This window comes from Alexandromys fortis, unplaced genomic scaffold, assembly GCF_014885135.2.
Source record: "Alexandromys fortis isolate MF-2015 unplaced genomic scaffold, M_Fortis_MF-2015_v1.1 scaffold_97, whole genome shotgun sequence".
In the NCBI taxonomy this organism is placed as follows: Eukaryota; Metazoa; Chordata; class Mammalia; order Rodentia; family Cricetidae; genus Alexandromys; species Alexandromys fortis.
The window spans coordinates 3562870-3583134 of NW_026067981.1; the positions used below are offsets into that span (position 1 = coordinate 3562870).

Consider the following 20265-nt stretch of genomic DNA (forward strand, 5'->3'; position numbering starts at 1 on the left):
GAGGAAAAGACAGAGTTAGGAGGCACAGTTCAGAGTTCAGCAACTGGCCACACGACCAAAGCCATGAGTGCTCACCGCCTGTGGTCTGGAGGTGGCAGAGCAGAGGTCAGAGTAGATCTGGCCTTGCACAAAGAGCAAAGGGTAAACCTAGATTACCAGGAACTGACGATGCCTGGGAAGCACAGAGCTGCAGGAGACACGGGATGGTGGCCATCCTATAGATGCAGGGGGAAGCTTGCAAAAAGTGAGATGGAGGAGCAGACAGAGCACGGCACAGGTGACATTGATGCTGACACCAGAAAAGGCACAGGTTAGGATGATGAAAACGAGGAGAGGGTTATGAGAGATGACCAGAGCCGTGCCGTCATGAAGGAGACTGGGACTCTGGCTTGACCCTGTCACAGCTATGGTCAGGTGACATGGAACCCATCTGGCCTCGGTCCTTTGACTGTACAGTGAGACAACAATCCCGCTTCCTCACATGGCTCCCACGAGGACCAGATAAGATCATCAACACAAGAACACTGTGTGTGTGGTTAGGCATCAGGCTGTGGCATGACCACCTGCGGGCTGGTGTCTTTGCAGTGTCCAGCTCAGGCTTACTGTCAGTGCCGGAGCACTGACCATCGCTTGGCTGGCATGCCTACTTCCTGCTGGCCCCACAAGGGATCTGTCTTCCCATGCACTTTCATTGGCCCAACTCCAGCGAAGAACGGAAAATACAATCAATAAAAGTAAACATTTATAAATAATGAAGAAAAATAAACAGAGCAGGGAACATGAAGGTTTTTCACTTTCTAGTGGCTCTTGTCCAAAAGCAAATAGTTCTTTAGGCCACCACTTCACTCTCAACCAAGCAGTGTCCCAAGGTCACAAGACAAGAGACATGGGAGGGGGAGGGCAAGAGAAAGAATCCACACTCAACACCAGAAAAGACATTCCATAACCAGTTGTGATTGAACAAGACGGTGCAGTCCGCAGGAAGGGCAGTGTGCCCAGGGCAGGCTCTCCAGGGTTGTAGGAAGGGCAGAAAGATACTGTGTGAGGTGGTGACAATGGTTTCCTTGGTGAGGGGCAAATCTTCAAAATTCTGCCCTTCCTCCTGAACCCCTATAATCTCTGCTAGGCCTTCCTGCCACCACCTGGGAATCAGTGGCTCCTGCAGCTTATCTGCTGCTATTAAACAAAGTCTGATCTGCGAGAACTCGGTGGGATGCCATCCAGAGAGGAAAACGGTCACGAGGAAGAGTCCCCTACACTAGCCACAGAACCTCACATTGTGCTACAGACACTGCGGTTTAGGGTTCATGACTGCTCCCATGGGCAACCCTCAAAAATGTCCAAATTGCAAACACCACATTGCTGCAAGTGAAAGGCACGTGTCTGTGAGACGGAGTCCAGAGGGCATTTACAAGACGGTCCACCAGCTTCTGTCCGCGGCGCTCTCTGCAGACGGCCGTGCATTATGTAAGACACACAGCAAAGCACTTCTTCACAGCATCCCTAGGAAGGAAAAACACGGAGATGAACGGGATGTTATCACTGCAAAGGCTCCACCATGGCAAAGACCATTCTTGAGCATTTCCCAGGGTACTGCACTGCCGAAGGAGGAAACTGCGAGGGCAGAACCAACCATTCACCACCTGCAGTGCTAACCTCTCTTAGCAGTTTTCTACTGGGCAAATTACTGGTCAGGCTGGAGTTTGAATTCTCTCATCTGACAGATAGGACATGCTCACTTATCCTAGGACTAGTCCTGGGGAATAGTGCATGCTTGCTGCATTTCTACATCAGCCAATCAGAACACACTGAGATCACCAAGGGGTAGTCAGGAGGACTACAGTGCCAGGAAGCAGAAGACTGTGCAGGAACACTTCCAGGAGCTCCCTGGCACAGGGAGCTGGGTATTCTAACATTACTGAGCATTAATAACAGGCTCACTTAGTGCCTGGGATTCAGTATAGCTCCGGTAGGCAAAAAGTGGGTGCTCAACAGATAGCTTATCTGTGCAGGCAGACCTCTTCTCTTCCCCCACTGCACCTGGCTGTAAGGAGGAACCCTAAGCTCTCACCCCATCCCAGGTTTGATACTGTGGTTTTGGTGTACAGTGTTGGGGATCACATGAGGTGAGTAAATCCAACTGCCTGAGCAGGCCATGAATTTTAACATCAAAAGTCATCAAGGGGCCATGTATGGTGACACACGCCTGTAATGCCAGCACTCAGGCTGCTGAGGCAAAAGGACTGCGAGTTTGAGGCCTGCATGGACTACATAAGAGAATCTGTCTTGAAGACTCTGTCAAGGTCTGCTGCATACTGAAGTCCCAGGAGTACCCTGTAAGTAAAGTAAGGGGGTTTATGGCCAAAATAAGTCCCTTCCTGCCAGGTCACACACACTGAGGGTCGGGAAAGCTGAGCAGAGGAGTCCATCTGATTTGTTTACCCCATCTGACAAATTCACTTGGTCTCAAAGCCTTTTCAGCTGTATAATCTGCTCTGTGGACACTAGAGAAAACCATTCTAGAAGCCAGACGGAACTCACTGTGGTTCCCTCCCTGCTAAAGGAAGATGCATCTGCTCAACACAAAATCTCTTGAGTTCAAAAAGAACTGTAAGGTTTCCCTCACTCCCATCCTGATCCGTGCTGAACCCCCGAGGAAGGGCACTGAGGGAGTCCAGTGTGTGGGTAGCTCCAGCTATACGAAGCTCTGGTCATTTAAAAAGGAGGAACCCACATTTTCATTTTGTGCTGAGCCCAATAAATTATGCAGGCACTTCAGGGACCTACGAGATGTGGTCAAACTATTGCCAAACAGATAAATACTTCATTAGATGCTCAGATGTAGCAGACCTTGGCTTATTTCAAATAGCAAGCCAGCTCTTGGGAAAACCCTGCCCATATTCTTCTGAGAATACGTTCCTCCGGGCCCCAAACACAGTATTTCACAACTGCTAGGTCCCCTGTTGTATTCCCGTGCACACAGGGACGCTTTGTGGGCTTGTTAGCCGCGCTCCCCAGCACATTCAGAACACTGTCAGCAGCAGATCTGGAATGCGGAAGACATAGCATCCCCCCTCTTTCCCAGTCCCTGCAATTTTTCATTTCCTCAGCACAATTATGGAAAATATTTTTATTTAGTAGACTGAGAACAATAAAATTAAATGGCTTCATTAGAATGGAATCAGAGGCAAAGGTCCTGTGACTAAATGAGAAAAGCCCACCATCAAAAGTGGTTAATAAACAAACGCCCAGCCTCTGGGGACGAACCAGCCCCACCCACCCCACTTATCAATGTCTCATCTGAGGTCTTGGTGGTCAATAAAGTCACCAAGTTCACATTGCTAAATAGGAGGTGCTGGTGCTCTAGAGTCCTGGCCCTGCTTTCCCTCTAGACTTCTGAGACCTTTCCTGAGCAAGCCCCTGCAAGAAAACAGGCACTCAGGACCCCAAAGCCCTTGTTTAGTTACACTAAACCAATCACCTTTCAAACGACCACCTCAAAGCTGCAGATTAAAGGCATATTAATACACATCAGTTCACCTTCTCTGAGTAGAGTGCCCCGAACACCGGGAACTCATAGCCTGGCCAGCACATCACTAGTTGAACAATGAGGTCAGGAGAACCACGGCCCTGATCATAGTAATCTATCAAGCAGATGCATGACCTGGGCCTATCTAGCTCAAAGAAGTTTAGTACAGATAAATAAAATAGCATGCACTTTCTGCAACTAAACTGAAATCTCCAAACCAAAGTCCATATGCAGGAGCTTGAAAGATGGCTCAGCCATTAAGAGCATTTGCTGCTCTTCCAGAGGACCCAGGTTCAATTCCCAGCACCCACATGGCAGCTCACAACCATCTATTAGTTCCATTTCCAGGGGATTCAACAGCCTCTTCCAACCTCCACAGGAAATGCACACGTGGTACATAAATATACGTGCAGGCAAAATACACATAAAAATAAAAATAAATATTTTTTAAAAAAATTAGAAGTCCTCCTATGTAAACACATCGTGGGTCACAAATCAATGAATCCCTATTTCCAAATACAAAGTTAGTCTTACCTTGCATATGGTATGAAGGAAAGGCTATACCTACAAAGAAACGCAAAGATCAAAGTGAATGAAGGGAGCAGAACCCCCCACCCCCCAGCAGAAAGCTCCTGAAGCCCTAGGAGCACCCAGTGATTTCTACTGGCCTGTATGCATTCACACATCACATAAACCTCTGCCCTGGAAATAGCCTTGTGGCGGAGAATGGCGCAAAAGGGCCATATAACAATCACCCCTCTGACTCCGGCCTTGCCTGTGGTACTGCTTAACACATGAGCCAGCAGTGACCACCTGAAAAAGGCACATTCCTGACACCCATATGGCATCAGAGTCCTATTGTCAGACACTGCAAATGAAACCCTCACCAGCTGTGATCTAATGCTTTGTAAGTTCGCAAAAAGAATTTATTTTACTTCGACCCAGGTGGGGTCAATGTTCTATCTGTTCCACTAAGTTAAAAAAAAAAAAAAAGCCACTACCTACCATTCTATAGATGAGAGTATACCCTGGCACAATACTTCAAGAACCCAAGCCACACTGCCTATAAGAAAACCGTGCAGGGGACAGACATCTGCCCTGTGTGTCAGTCGGGTGTAAGTTGGTCAGACTTAAGATTCAGTTCAAAGGGAAATCACCCTTTTCCAGTGCCCAGAGGAAGGCCGACTCCTTGGAACTGGCTTGCAGTATTTGTAGGTACCAATTTCTGCACCCAGAAGAAAGCCAGAGCAGAAATACAAGCCATCAAGTCAGGCCCTTGACTGGCAAAATGTGTCTCCTATTAAAACGAGAACACCATTCTTCCCCGCACCTCCCACTTTCCATGTGCACACGCTTAACTTGTGAACACGGTAAAGTCTGAAAGGCAGTTTGACAAGAGTTTTTTTTTTTTTCAGAAGGTCCAAGTTCCAAAAGGAAGATGGGATCAAGCTTACACTCCCATGATCCATTTCTACTAGCTAGGTGCTCACCAGCCAGGAGCTTATTCAAAACGCCCAGTCTCCCTTTTCTCTGTAGACTAGCAGACATTTTTATCCCAATAGCAGAGTCACACTGACTGGAACTATTCTGCCGGACATCATTACTCATGGATTGGACTTTTAAAGTAACACAGACATGCCTCGGATGAGATACGTGTTACCACACATCTCCCTTGAGTGTTATACAGTTTTAAAGTGCCAAGAACCTACAGTTGCATTTATGGTTTTAAAAAGTCATGTCTTGGGCTGGAGAGATGCCTCAGAGGTTAAGAGCACTGGCTGCTCTTCCAGAGGTCCTGAATTCAATTCCAGCAACCACCACGGTGGCTCACAACCACTTGTAATGAGATCTGGTGCCCTCTTCTGGCCTGCAGGGATACATTCAGGTAAAACACTATATACATAATAAATTAATTACTTTTTTAAAAAAGCCATGTCTCTGGTCACCTTTTTACTACACTTGGCCTCTGGGTTACAATCTACTAACCTTCACCTAAAATTTCTCAAAGCCAGCCCACATCCAGTGAGGATGCTGACCCTACATCCACACAGATTTTCATTTCCCCAGCTACTGCTCCCTCAGCTCAGCTGACAATGCCCTCATTGACCTTCTACAGAACGGTCATTCCATCACAATCACAGATTTTCCCAGCAGCATCTTTCTCTACCAGCCTCCTGGCCTCTTTTTACCAGCCTTTATAATAACTGCACTTTCCGGACGTGAGGAGCTGAGTAATAGTTGTGTATCTCACAACTGACCGTGAGCTCAGCAAAAATGCTGTGGCCTGAGGCCTCTGTGACCACTCAAGACCACTAATGCAGTCTATTGGCGGTGGGCCGAGTCAACTGGCTGCCTTCTGAAGCCTGACTTCTGTTGCATTACTGACGACTCTTCAACTCAAGAGCTTCTGTTTTCCTAGCCTTCTAACCCACAACACACGGGTTTCCTCTCCTTTCCCACCACAGGTCAAAGGCAGGGCTGGGGGTGGGGGAGGGACGCTGGTGTTACTTACCACGTCAAGGCCAAAGACTGCAGAATGCAGAAGATGAGCGCTAGTGCGTTTTTATGCCACTAAAAAAAAGACACAGTTACTGGAAAGTGTGTGACAAAGGATATAAACCAAAAAGGTCACGGTCACAGAAGACTAAAGTTCACACTTACCCAAAAGGCAGAACACAGGGTAAGTGCAAAACACAACTAGAAGAGAAAACACTCATTAATACAATGTGGTTCGAAGCATTTAACCCATCCGAACAACCGTGTCTGTGTCGGGAAAAGAGACCTAACTCTATAATAAAAACACTAAAAACGCATGCAGACTGGAAAAGGCAGGCTGTGCTTCCACTTTTAAGCTCTCCCTAAATGTCTGCAAAGAAAAGCACATTCTGGATCAGTCATTCACTCGTCAATCTTCTCATTCAAGACACGAAAGTAAGCTGGCCACAACCTCTCTCCGTAACCTCACCTCTGGAGTAGGAAAGGCATGTGAGAACAGAGGTCAACATGAGCTGTCGGTTGCACACCAGGAAGCTGTGATCTGTTTACCTGTCACCTGACACTGCCCTGTGTCCTTTCCTGGAAAGTCTTTCCACCAGAGTTGCCAGGCCATCTATACCTGAAGCTGGAAACAAGCCACTGCTTGCGCCGGTCCCTACCATAGCTGTCACCACACTGCTCTCTAATTCCCTAATCAGTGTGCCCAGAACTCCGTCCAGCACTGCACCCTCAAAGATGCCAATAAATAGCAAACACAGCCATGGCCTTAGGAAACACTCTTGTGTGAATGAATGAGAGACGCACAAGCTAAACTAAAATTACAAGCATGCCAATCAAGTACAAATCTCACAATACTGATGATTATGCTGGGAATCTAGAGAATGGGGTCTGGAAAGATTTGATAGATACATAGATAACTAGGTCAAAAAAGAAAGAGATATTCTGGGTTGATGGGATAGAAATAAAGTCTTCCAAGTCAGGCGGTGGTGGTGCATGCCTTCAATCCCAGCACTTAGGAGGCAGAGGCAGGCGGACCTCTGAGTTCGAGGCCAGCCTGGTCTACAGAGTGAGTTCCAGGACAGCCAGGGATATGGGGGGTGGGGGAGAAAGAAAACCCTCCAGTCTATAGTGAAGCAGGCAGGTAGTGGGTTCAAGGCCAGCCTGAACAACTTAGAAAGCCCCGTGTGCATAAGACCATGTTTAATTCCCAGGATTAAAAAGGAAAAGAAAAGGCACACCCCCACCTATAAAGCCTATGGGGAAAGCAGTCTGCCCTTACCAGCACCAGCATTGTGGCAATCAGACGCGTAGGCTCAAACATGCGCTTCAGCTGCTTCAGTGGCCCCATGAGGAAGGCGGTACTAGGAGGCAAACACACACAAGCCATTAAGGTCAGAACAGAGGAACCAGCCACCTCCCCAAGAGCTCCTGCACAATGACAGGAGTAGTATTAGCACAAGCAGCTCTTGCCAAGCACTGGGCTTGCGGGTCTTTTGTGCACTGCCCTCATTTAGTCCAACAAGGACCTATGAAGTAGAGACAATTGGTGCACTCATTTTAGACAGGAAAAAAAGCTCAAGGGATTACATAACCAAGGTCACCCAACTAATACAAGAGCGAGGCCGACACACCTCTCTCTCTCTCTCTCTCTCTCTCTCTCTCTCTCTCTCTCTCTCTCTCTCTCTCTCTCTCTCTCTCTGTGAGGAGATACACTGCTTCCTTGACTATATACCCACAGGAACAAACCAAGAGCCCAGATTTAAGAAACACAAAGCATATCCTACAGGTTTAGAATGCTTACATTCGAAAACAGAACACTTCTCTTCTTTCATACTCTCCAGGAATTTTAGTGATGATAAAAGTAACGTCTACTACAATTGAATGTTTGCTAAATGTCAGGTGTTCAAACAGTACTCATTTCAGCCCCTCAACCACTTTAGATGGGTGTTTCTGTTCCTATGTCAGAGACATGGAAGTGAGAGGTTAGCTAACCGATCTGAAATCACACAGCGGGGAATCCAAAAAGCTCGTGTTTAACCCACACCTATTCTAAAGGCACCCTTTGCGTGAATTTGTATGAAGGAAACCTGAGAGGCAGCTAACGGGAGTGATCACAAGGGAGGCAGATACACACACCTAACACAGCACGGACAGGTACCAGGCTTCTTCAGTCACGTGAAGAAGTTCTGCCCAAATGATAAACCGTGGGAGTTCCTTACAGCTGGCACTCACTACAAGGGATGGCAGATGACATTACCTACTGAACATTCAATAAAAGGCATATTTTGTTTTGTTTTTGCTGTTTGCAATGGTCTGCCTGTCTTTGAAATTAAGCTGTCTTCTGAGCTCAAGTCTCCAAGCTCAGAGACTCTTTACCAAACAGACTAAGCAGCAGATTCAAGGCATGCGTGTACAAATAGATTATGTGTAAAGTCGGAAACTCCTTGTAAAACCCAGAAACAACAGCGCAGCCCTCCCTGTTTCCCTCTGCTGCGCTATGGCTATGGCGCCTGTCCCATTAAGAACTGCCAGAGGTTCTTCCGAAGTAAACAACATACCTGTATAATTAGGCTCAGGCTGTACATTTGCCCCACACTGTGGGCCCAAACCAAACCCACAAAAACCAGTGTCTGAGAAAGCGTCAAGGCAGCGTCAGTCACCACCACCTGCGCTGTCACGGAAACACAAACACCATGGAAGGAGCCCTGGAGAGGAGGTCGCCAGTTCCAGGAAGGAGGTGGTAATCAGCAGAGCTTCACACAAGAGGTGACACTAGAGGCAGGACTTAACAAAGAAGCAAGTTGGGAAATGAGCAATGACAAAGGGGGAGCAGAGAGATGGGCAGGGCCGCAGACAAAACGGCGGGGAAAGAAGCACAGAGATGCCGAGAGATTTAGAAGCACCAAGTTAGGATTCCGCCTGCAGAGGAGGCAGAGAGCCACATGGGGGGCTCCACACAAAGGTTCTAGAACTCAGAGGAAAAGAGCCTGGGGAGAGGTACAAAGGAGGGGAGTATGATGGTGCAGCTGAGGGAAGGAGGAGATGGATGAAGCTCAGAAGAGCCCAGGTACCACCTTTGCTAGGAAACCATCCCTGACCCGCTGTCAGGCCATTCCTCTCAGAGCTTCCCTTCACGTTACCGTCTGTGTCACTGGCTCGCTGGTGAGCAAATTCCAGTGTGGCAGTGTTTACCCAGTGAGTCCAAAGTCAATCAGCGGGGCCAAAGGGCCACAGGAATGAGAAAGAAAGCCAAGTAAGAAAGACAACAGTGGGCTAGGGAGATGGCTTGTAAACGGAGACCTTTTGGAGGCTCTTGTCTTTGGGCACCATTTTCTAAACAGAGGCTGCTCTTAGTTTCCCTGCCGCCCGACCTGAATAATCACACACAAACTATATTAATTACAACACTGTTTGGCCTATTAGCTTAGGCTTCTTATTAACTAACTCTAACATCTTAAATTAACCCATTTCTATTATTTTATATTTTACCACAAGGCTTGTGGTTTGTTACCTCTTGCTTCTTGGGCAGCTACATGGCATCTGCCTCCTTATGCAGCAACATGGCGTCTCCTCAACTCCGCCTACTCTTTCTATATATCTCTGTTCAGATTTCTCACCAGGCTTTACTCTGCTAGGCCATTGGTCAAAACAGCTTTATTCATAAACCAATAAAAGCAACATATACATAGAAGGACATTGCACATCACTGCCTGCTTTAGCAGAGGACCAAGGATCAATTCTCAACATCCACATGGTGGCTCACAACTGTTATCTAAATCCAATTCCAGGGGATCTGATGACCTCTTCTGACCTCCACAGTGCTGTGGGATAATGCTTTTGTACACTGTAAAGAGTTGTCACTTGTATTGGTTTAATAAAATGCTGATTGGCCGGTAGCCAGGCAGGAAGTGGCACAAACAGACTAAGAGAATTCTGGGAAGAGGAAAGACAGAGTTAGTCACAAGCAGATGCAGAGGAAGCAAGATGAGAATGATGTACTGAGAAAAGGTACCAAGCCACATGGCTAAACATAGACAAGAATTATGGGTTAAGTTATAAGAGCTAATTAATAATAAGCCCGAGCTAATGGGCTAAACAGTTTATAGTTAATATAAGTCAATATGTGTTTCTTTGGGACTGAATGGCTGTGGGACCAGGCAGGACAGAAACTTCCATTTATACCTCAGGCACCAGTTACATATGTGGCAAACAGATATACAGGCAGGAAAAACATTCATAAACAAAAAAAATATAAATAAATTAAAATATTTTAAAAAAAGAAACAGAAAAATGGGGCTGGAGATAAAGTTCAGAGGTTAAGAACACTGGCTACTCTCCCAGGGGTCCTGAGTTCAATTCTCAGCAATCACAAGTGGCTCACAACCATCTACAGTGAGATTTGGTGTTCTTTTCTGGCCTGCAGGCATACATGTCAGAACACTATATACATAATCAATAAATAAATGTTTTTTAAAGAAAAGAAAAAAAGACAACAACAATTGAATTATTACGGCTGAGTTAACATAGGGAAACTTGGACTCCTGGAGCCCTTTCCCCACAGGACTCTGAAGCCATTTATAGAAACATGGGGAGGGAGAGGGTAAGGGAAGGAATGACTGCCCAGTTAGGTTCCTGAGGTTCATTCTAACAGGGCCAGGCCAGCATTTCCCACCAGAGGCAGGCCTGGCATTGCCTAGACAGGTGTAGCTGAAGCACCCAAGTGAAGGAGGTCAACTCGGGGTGTCTGTGCACTTGACGTAGGCAGAATGGCTGACCTCCTCTGGAAAGTACCCATCAGATGTCCTGACACAGGAGGCTGAGCCTCAAGCCCAGGATGGTCTGGCACTACATAATAACCAGTTCCCAGTCTCACAGTCACTCGCCTGCCTGGTGGCTTTTAGAAGCAGTGGCTGCATCCAGTCTCTGAGGGCAGGGAAACCAACACAGGGAGAGTTGGCCATACCGTGTACCGTGGGGACAGAGCACCAGCGCTCTGTGCTGTAGTCCCCTCACATGTGAACCAAGTGGTCACACACTTCCTGCTTTCTCCCAGGGGTGAAAGGTAAACCAAGATATAGGATGTTTTGAAATAAGAGGATATGAATGTGATCTGTGCCAACTGTCTCTCCTCCTTCTTTCCAACTCCTTAAAGATATGAAGCATTCATCTTCCCCCTCCCTCAAACACAACGGATATTTTATCATCCGATAAACAGCAAGGTTGGAAAAAGGAGAAAAGAGAAAGCTTACCTCCCAATTGATGCCATGTTACCCAAGGTGTAAAACACTGCAAAGAGGCTCAATCCTTTCCTGGGCACCCACAGCAGAAAGGTACCCTAGAGAGGGAACAACAGGACACGTGTATGTAAGCACAGCAATGCCACGCCCACCAGAGGCACACAGCTGCCCTCCTTGCCTCCTACTGCCCCCACCCCCATTTTATCCATTCAATTTAATGAAGCATCAAAGAGAAAAGTGGGCAAAAGGAAAAGAATAAAGCAGAGAATGAGGAAAAGGCAGTGGATGGAAGGAAATCTTACCAGCAGTGAGCAGAGGATTCCTATAGCAAAACATGCGATGAAGCCTTTTATTCTGGTGCCCCAGCTCAGCGTTGATGCCTCCACAACCTGCAGTTTCAAAACAACAATTACGTACATACATGCACATTTAGTGAAAACGAAGAAAACTCACAATTGATTCAGAAATGGTCTTAAAGGCCAAGAGAAATGGTATTTAGAACTGGCAAGACGGCTCAGCAGGTAAAGGGACTTGAAGTGCAAACCTGATGACTTAAGTTCCATCACCGCAAACCACATAATGGAAGCAGGAGAGGAGTCCTGCAGGCTGACCCCGGCTTCCACACCAGGGCTGCCCACCTGCATTTATACACATACATAATAAATAAATTAGGAAGAAAGGAGGGAGGGACGGAGGGAGGGAGGGAGGAAAGGAGAGAGGGACCAAAGGAAGGAGGGCCTGGGTCATGGGAGAAGACAAGGGCCAGACACTCAGGCAGTTTGGTCCACTGGCCATGCTTTCTCATCTCTCCTACCAACTGCAGAAGTTGCCGCAACATTCCTGGCACTTCAGAGGGAGAAGGCCCTCATACTTACCAGGACACATCCTTTCTACTTATTCTTACTTACATCATGCCAGCAACAGCTAAATCAGTCACAGTTAGCCAGATCCTAGCTAATTAATTGCTATCCGTTCATCTTGACTCCCAGCACAATTAATGCTTCCTCTACGTTAAGTCCAAGGGAAGGCAAACTTTCCAGGGAAACTACTAACACGGAAGAGCTGGAGAGCAGATCTCAATGGCCCTTTCCCACATCAAAGATGACAAGTCACTGTGCCACAGGCCTTTCTAGGCTGTCCTTAAGATGCGGGAGGGCTCACTGCCCACAGATGGACACAGGAAGCTGCCACTGAGAGATCAAACCCAATCAGCACAGCCAGGTCTGCATTTACACACCTAACTAAGCTCCCCTTATCTAGGCAGCTCAACTTCAGAAAGCAAGAAAGACCGCCTACTCCACTGCCACCCAAACTGATGGAGGAAGGCAGGGGAGCAGGACCACTCCCTTGGCCCTAACTGGCCCTGGCTCAGTGACCTGTTTCCAACCTGTCAAACCAGAAGCTGGAAGAGAAGACCAAGAGGCTCCCGAGGTGTAACAAGTACTATCCGGAAAGGTTTAACCTCCACCTGGGAGAAGATATCTAGGTCACTGAAAAAATGGCTCTCTCCCCACTTCCACAGAGTCCCTGTGACACTGCATCACCACACATAGGAACACACTGAGTCCCTGCAGAAACCTGGCACAGAGTGTGACCCTGAAGAGAAGGCACATTTAGGGATGGGATGGGCTAGGGGTGTAGCTCAATGGTACCATCCTACCATGAGCAAAAAATTTGGGTTCCATCTCCAGCACCTCAAAAAGGAGGCTTGCAGCAGAATTTTTAACTACATTCCAGGTATTTGCTCTTACACCCAGAGAAAAGTGTAGTCCTCGACCCTCATCAAGGAAACTTCTCTTTGCAACAGACAGAAACCATTACAGAAAACCATACCAATCAAAATGCAGAGTGGAGGAGGCCAGTACCAACAGACACATCTAAGACTCAGGGGTCACTGCGGATGAGGGGGCAGAGAACAGGGAGCCTGCTGTAAGATTATGTCTCCTAGAGAAATCAGAAGCTACACCCTTGAAGTCTCACTAACACAGCTGCCTAAACATGACCTGAAAAAGGACAACACCAACAGGCCTGCTAATGTGGAAGGGGGAAAACCTGAGGAGCTTCAACAGTAGGCAACTTCAGGCAACTAAGGAATGCTGGGAGCAGGAAAATCAGTCTTCCCCAGGGAAGAGCACACCAACTGGTTATCCAATACCAAATGGTCAGCCCTGAAAACATACATACAAGCAATATTATGCAGGCTGAGAACATGGTATTTATGTATGTAGTAAGACACACAACAATAACAACAAAACAGCAACAGCAGCAGCAACAAAAGAAGAGGCCATGAATTTGAAAGTGAACAGGGGGGGTGAGGTAATATATAGAAGGGTTTTGAGGGGGCTGGAGAGATGGCTCAGTGGTTAAGAGCATTGCCCGCTCTTCCAAAGGTCCTGAGTTCAATTCCCGGCAACCACATGGTAGCTCACAACCATCTGTAATGATGTCCGGTGCCCTCTTCTGGCCTGCAGACATACAGACAGACTATTGTATACATAATAAATAAATTCATTCCTTATACTTAACATATATAATTCATGTAATATATATACATATATACATATATATTAAAAAGGAAGAAGGCATGCACCACAGTGTTAGGACCCGACAACTGAGCCCTGTGTTTCCAAGCAGAGGCTACTTGTCCACCTTGAAGAGTCTGTTTCAGCTCCCCTGGCTCTAAAGTAACCATAGGATGTTGTTGCCAGGATTCACCAGGCCCTGGACAATCAAGTTAGACCTCTTCTGACTAATCCCTGCAACTCCCACCAAGCACAGAGGAAAATGAACAGCTCCCACTCTTCCAACCATGCATGGGCCTTGCCAAGGTGGAAACAACAAGCCATGTGAAGGAAAAGGGACAGAGCAGCGAGGAAACTACTGAGTGTCACGGCACCAACAGCAGTGCTCAGAAAGGCCAACCTTGTTCTGCTTAGGTGGAGAAACTGTAAAGTATCAAAGCTGAACTAGTCTTGACATTCAGAACATTCCAGAGTCAGAGCAAGACAGTGAGATTCACGCCTTTGTAGACAGTAAAATCACTGACACGAGACAGCCATCCTCGTTAGCAGAGGAGTGAGCATCCCTGCCTGTCGTGCGGGGAGGCCGGGTTTGTTCCCCGCGGACTGGGAAACTAGCACTAGTTATTTAGGCGAGCAATGGAGGCAAACAATCCCAGCACTCAGGAGGCAGAGACAGATGGATTTCTCAGTTTGAGGCCAGCCTGCTCTACAGAGTGAGTTTCGGGACAGTCAGGGCTACACAGAAATACCCTATCTCAAAAAACCAAAAAGAAAAATAAAATCACTGGCCAGAGAAAGCATTTCTTCCCAAAGCATGATTGTGCTTTTTACCCTCAGATACAAGAGTGACACTGTGTTCAAGAAATGTCTCAGGATGAACCCATCTAAATGCTACCTTTTCTTTAGCAGGGAGGGCAGGTAGCAGAGATAATTCGTCACCAAGTTTTCCGCTGTAAGTGTGCTCTGACACTTGGTCAGGGAAAGAGGAGGAAGCTTTGGTTCCCCTTCTTCTAAACGGATTTGGTGAAAGGAAAGACTTTTTGTCAATTTATGAAAGCAGATTCAATTGACGGAAAATCTCTCTCTAGGCTGTAGTTTCCAAACTCTGCTAGCAGAGCTTTCCCAAAACCAACACAGCTAAAACAGGACCTGAGTAGACCCTGAAGGGAATGCGGGAATCACAAGCTGTCTCACTAGCAGTTATGCACAAAGGGCCCTTTGACTCCAGGATGGAGAAGGCAGAGGGATTCTTGCCAAGAGCCATCGTTAAAGGACTGTCCAGGGAGATGGGACAGGCATCCGGAGGTGAGAAAGGAATGTTGCTGTATTCCTGCGTGTTATGATCAGACACCCTCAGACCTTCCTGGTCCCAAGAACCCTTCCCAGAACACACAAAGTCTATTCTTTCAGGAAGGGCTCCACTGAAACCAGGACTTGAGAGTGTTTATGATGACAGGGTATCAGTTAGAAGACTTATCACAGACGGCTTGTGACTAAGAGACCTGCCAACTTTACAGCTACCTGGGAAGGACAGAAGAAACAAGACATACTTTCATAGCTGGCATTAAATTATAAAATGTTTTCTAACTTTTCTGGCAACATCCTCAGGTTATATAACTGAAAGGACTTGATGGCAGCTTCATCCAGCTAACCACACAAACAGGAATTTCGCCACAGAATCCTCCAGTTTTTCCAGGCTCAAAACCATGGAAAGTGTGACCACATTAGTTAGTACTTAACAAGAGGCGGGACCTAGTAAGTGATTCCCAAGCCAGAACATCCCTGACAAGGAGCCCTATTGGCTACAGGAAAGTTCCTAGAGTTGGGAGACCTGGCAGTGCCACACAATGACGCACACCAACAGGAATCTTAGGAGGAAAGAGGAAACTGGCGATGTTTTCAAACAAGAGCGAAGCCCACGGTCTTTTAAAAACAGATGGAATACGTGGTGCTCTTAAGAGGAGGTTAAAGCCCTTCACTGTCTGCACACAGGCGCTCGCCATGTGGGGGTAGCGGGGCAGGGTTGGGGGCGGACTTTGTATTTGTTTTCAAATGGTGCTACCCTAGCCACGCCTGGAGACCCACCCACTGCTACAGAGGGACAGCACTCCAAGGCCAGCACTACACCCAGCGTCTCCCCTTCAGCCCCAACTTTGTAAAACAGCTTGTTGACGTCTATGGAGTTTATCTTTACATGACCACGCGGGTCGACTAAGTCTCGGGGCTTCCTCGGGCTTCATCGTATGAAAGTTCACAAGAGGTCAGAAATTTTAAAATTAAAATAAAAAAAAAACATAAAAATTACTTGTTCTGATTCTAATGATTGTGGAGAGGCTGGGAAGTTGCAGGACCGGAGTCGAACAGCAACTAACCTCGAGCTGCCATATCCTGCCCACCTGTTATTTATTAACACAACTCAGGCTTCCACAAACCAGGGGCTTTAGAGCCCCATCAGATAGCCTCGAGAGGACCTGCAGCTGAGGGTCCTCCCCGCTGCTCTAACCACCTACGTCGTGTTTCCACGGATCCATTTAGCAAGTACCTTGACTTAGTACTTTGTCCTGTTACCATAAAAACCAACTGTTGTCCTATTGAAACACTGAATTTGCAGTAATCTGAATCTGTCCCGGGGCCACTGTCGCTCGTACTTGGCTTCAAAATAAACTTATTCCCTTTGAGGTGAGGTTGTGTTTTTGCAAAGACAAAACTCAGACCAAAATTAACCACAAAAGTGAGAGCAGGATGTTGGGGAAACCACGAGAGACACAACTAAATATTTGAGAGGAACTCGGTTTCCAAAGAAAAGGGGCCATATAATCTTGTTCAACACCCTTGTTTCACAGAAGGGGAAACCGGGGCTAAAGATACACCGAGTAAAACGCTATTCTGTCTTCGAGAAAAGAAAACGTAAACAAACTCCCAAAGCACCTAAAAGAAGACATTCTCAGTGGCTCTGGAGCTAGGAAGTTTCCGGGCCATCAAAGCCCCACTAATAAAACAAACACTGGCAGTCTCCCGGGTGCTTGGGAATCTCTAGTCTAGGAATGAACCTTGGAGACTAAGAAACCTGGTAGCTCCCTGTCAACCAGCCGTTCACGGAGTCTTACTACTACTACTTATGCAGTAGTAAGGTCGGGTCTGGAACTCACACCCCACAACCAAAGCCAGCCCGCGATCCAGGGAGGGGGGCTCCTTTCACCAAGGCCGCCGGCCTCACCCGGCTCCAAAGGGAGAGCCCCAGCCGGCCCAGCTGGAGCGGAGGCGGCGGGGTGGGGGGGTCAGGCCCAGGGGTGCAGGTCAGACCCACGCTCCCACCCGCACAGATTTCTGGGGTCTTCCTCCAGAGCCCCCGGTTCTCCCGAGAGGAAGTAGAGAAGGGCTCGGGAGCCACGCCCTCTGCAAAGTCCCTGCGCTGCCACCTGTGGCAGCGTCCCGGCTGAGCTCCGCGCCGCGGGCGGGAAGGGAGCAGGGCAGCTTTCCAGGAAACCCTGGCTTCCTCGGCTGCGCTCACCTCGGACAGACCGCTGCGGTCCTCGGTGTCCTGGCCGCTCAGCACCTTCTTCAGCTTGTCCATGTCGGCCCCCAGCCGCCGCCCGTCGCCTTAGCTCCGCGGAGCGCTCTTCCGGGTGCGCGGCCCCCGCCCCTCCGCCCGCCGCCAACCACGGCGAGCCCCGCCCAGGCACCTGCCCACCTGCCCGCCCGGCATGCCCCGCGCCAGCCACGCCCCCGGCGCCAGCTCCTCGGGGTGACCCGGGCGGGACCAGGAGAGTTTGGGTGAAGTTGGCCAACACCGAACTGGCTGCGCGCCCGGGCTTCACGCTTTCGTTCCAGCGCCGAGCACCACCACGTGCCAGGGCCTGGAAAAACTCAGGGCAGGCCTTGTGCTGACTTACCCCCAGATGCTGAAGTTAATCCGCTGGTGGTTCTGTGTGCACCGCAGAAGATCTTCAAAAACAAAATCAAACAATCCAGGCCAACTGGAACAAGTCAGCGTGCAACAGGTTGGAGCAGTGCAAATGTGTGTGCAATTCCTACCTAATTCCTAGGGGCAATGGCTCGGGAGATATGACCTGAACAACGCCTAAGAACAGATGACACACTGGCTGAGGAGAGTCAGACAGTTTTGTCTTTGGCGAATGCCTTTCTTCTGATCAGGCTGAAGCATTACTGAGGCTACGTAGCAGAATCCGTGTGAACCCACGGGATCTTCCAGACTGGACAGAATGCTTGCTCTCCTAGAACACTGGCTGCTGGGGAAATCTGGAAGACCGATCCTAAGATTAAATTGGCTCAGAAAAGCACTGAGACCGAGGTGTAGCTCAGTGAGAGACTGCTTGCCTAGCATGTGCAAGGCTTTCGGTTCAGTTCCCAGCACTGTCCCTGCGGTCTGAATAGCCTGGGATAAAACCGGACTCGCTGAACATAGCGGACAATGAGGACTACTGAGAACTCAAGAACAATGGCAATGGGTTTTTGATCCTACTGCACGTACTGGCTTTGTGGGAGCCTAGGCCGTTTGATGCTCACCTTACTAGACCTGGATGAAGGTGGGTGGTCCTTGGACTTCCCACAGGGCAGGGACCCTGATTGATCTTTGGGCTGACTGGGAGGGGAACTTGTTTGGGAGATGGGGAGGGAAATGGGCGGCAGTGGCGGGGAAGAGACAGAAATCTTTAATAAATAAATTTAAAAAAAAAGAGAGAAAGGAGGCCACAGAGGGAACTTCAGAAGCATCCACTGAAAGATCACTCAGACCTCCTCCGTACTCCCTCCAACACTGGGGGAGAATCCACATACTGACCGAGAAGTTAGGCCTGTTAGAAATGACTGATAACAGCCAAGAGTCGTTCACAGAGCCCCGTGCACACCAGTCAGGGCGCTCTTGCTTCACCTCCTCTGGGACCTCATCCTGGAGAGCACGCTTCCCAGAATGCTTCTCACTTGTGTAAATACGTAAGGAAGACCTTTAAGATCCATTGCTGCTGCTTTTGCCCGGATGCTCCTTACCTCCCATGTTCCCCAGTTAAGTCCTTACACATCAAGAGTCAGGAGCGTCTGGGAACTGCAACTTTGATCTATCATTTGCCGTCTATGTGGCCTTGAACAAGTAGCTTGTGAGCCTTTCTGTTTACTTCTGTAATGTACAGTGAGCACAATGGCTTCTGGAAGCGACTGTGGGAAGTAAACACGACTAGATAGACAGGTCTGGAGTGGAGGGGGCACTTAGCAGTTAATAGGAGCTGGCCTTATTCTACCACCTATGAAGCCTTTCCGAGCCCTCCAGCCCTGGCATGGGCCGCTCTTCTTTCCTCTGTGCTCCAGTGGCACTTTTAAGCAAACCTACATACCTGGATCACAATATTATCAGACGTGTTCAAGTCTGTGTCCTCCGCATCGTGAGATCACCAATAACACCTGGATGCTTGACAAATACTTATTGACCAATTAAATGGATGGAAAAACCTCATTCTATCTTCTGCAGCCCTAAAAATCAACAGCCAGCCAGCAGAACAGCAATTCAGATTACCATGACAAGCCAGCAGGCGAGGCTTGTTTGTGTTAGCTGAGAGAAAAGCATGGACCACTCTCCTCTATTTCCTGGAATAAGAGTTTGGTTAGAAAAACCATCTCTTTAATCTCCCTCCGTGGCCTAGGATCACAGTGCCCCTGAGAGCAGGGCAGGGCAGGGCTCTGCTCTTAGGCAGTGCTTTAGGAGACTTGCAAATCGCAAACACATACACACAGATACTTTAATGGACACATGAATACGTCTTATTGAGAGCTCACACTCACGCACCTTACACTATACAACCTTCTATTAATAACTGGCCCCAATAAGAGATTCTTTGTACCTCCTGTCTTAGATCTTTGAGACAAAAGGCAACTCCATCCCAGTGCATGGGACTTCAGGCTACCTGGGCAGCTCCCTCTTCTCTGCTACCTTGAGGACAACGGATTCCTGCATAGCAGTACTGCACTTCCCAGCAGGGCTGAGCCTATCTGTTCCCATGTCTTCTCACCACACCAACATTTACAGCTCCAGAAGTGCACTCAGGTTAGGGCAGTGTTCCCAACAGTTCACACCAAGGTTAAAGGGTATTTGATTTTTGTGACATTGTTCTTAACTGTGTACACATGTAGGTTTAGACACAACGCACAAGACTCATGGCACTGATTCTAAAGCACTGAACACTAGACTGAATCACAAAAAGCACCTGTGTTAAAGAGCTAACAAAGTTGGGCAGTGGTGACGCATGCCTTTAATCCCAGCACTCGGGAGGCAGAGGCAGAGGCAGGCAGGTCTCTGTGAGTTTGAGGCCAGTCTGGTCTACAAAGTGAGTTCCAGGACAGGCTCCAAAGCAGTGAAACCCTTTTCACTTGAAAAGAAAAAAACAAAACAAACAAAAAAAGCTAATAAAATTACTGTTTCAAAAAGACAAAAACTTTCAGTTCTGTGTGAATTTAATGAGCACGTGTTAAA

At 48.0% G+C, this 20265-nt stretch overlaps 1 protein-coding gene across 1 annotated transcript; it reads right to left on the minus strand.

Moving 5' to 3' along the window:
• Positions 1–720: 720 nt before the first annotated feature.
• On the minus strand, positions 721–17450 carry Sft2d2 (SFT2 domain containing 2). The gene is made up of 8 exons (XM_050158345.1): positions 17296–17450; positions 11565–11651; positions 11275–11360; positions 7305–7386; positions 6191–6226; positions 6042–6100; positions 4064–4093; positions 721–1503 (listed from the first exon to the last, which is right to left on the minus strand). Exons 1-8 carry the CDS (start codon positions 17356–17358, stop codon positions 1464–1466), a joined length of 483 nt encoding a protein of 160 aa, XP_050014302.1. The 5' UTR covers positions 17359–17450; the 3' UTR covers positions 721–1463.
• Between the last annotated feature and the right edge of the window lie 2815 nt (positions 17451–20265).

Excerpts from the sequence above, each read along its gene's own strand:
- Sft2d2 (XM_050158345.1), bottom strand. The coding sequence starts at position 17,358 with ATGGACAAGCTGAAGAAGGTGCTGAGCGGCCAGGACACCGAGGACCGC. Across the intron at positions 11,652-17,295 it reads ACCGCAGCGGTCTGTCCGAG|GTTGTGGAGGCATCAACGCT; the intron begins GTGAGCGCAGCC and ends TTGAAACTGCAG. Across the intron at positions 6,227-7,304 it reads TTGCCACAATGCTGGTGCTG|TTGTGTTTTGCACTTACCCT; the intron begins GTAAGGGCAGAC and ends TTTCTCTTCTAG.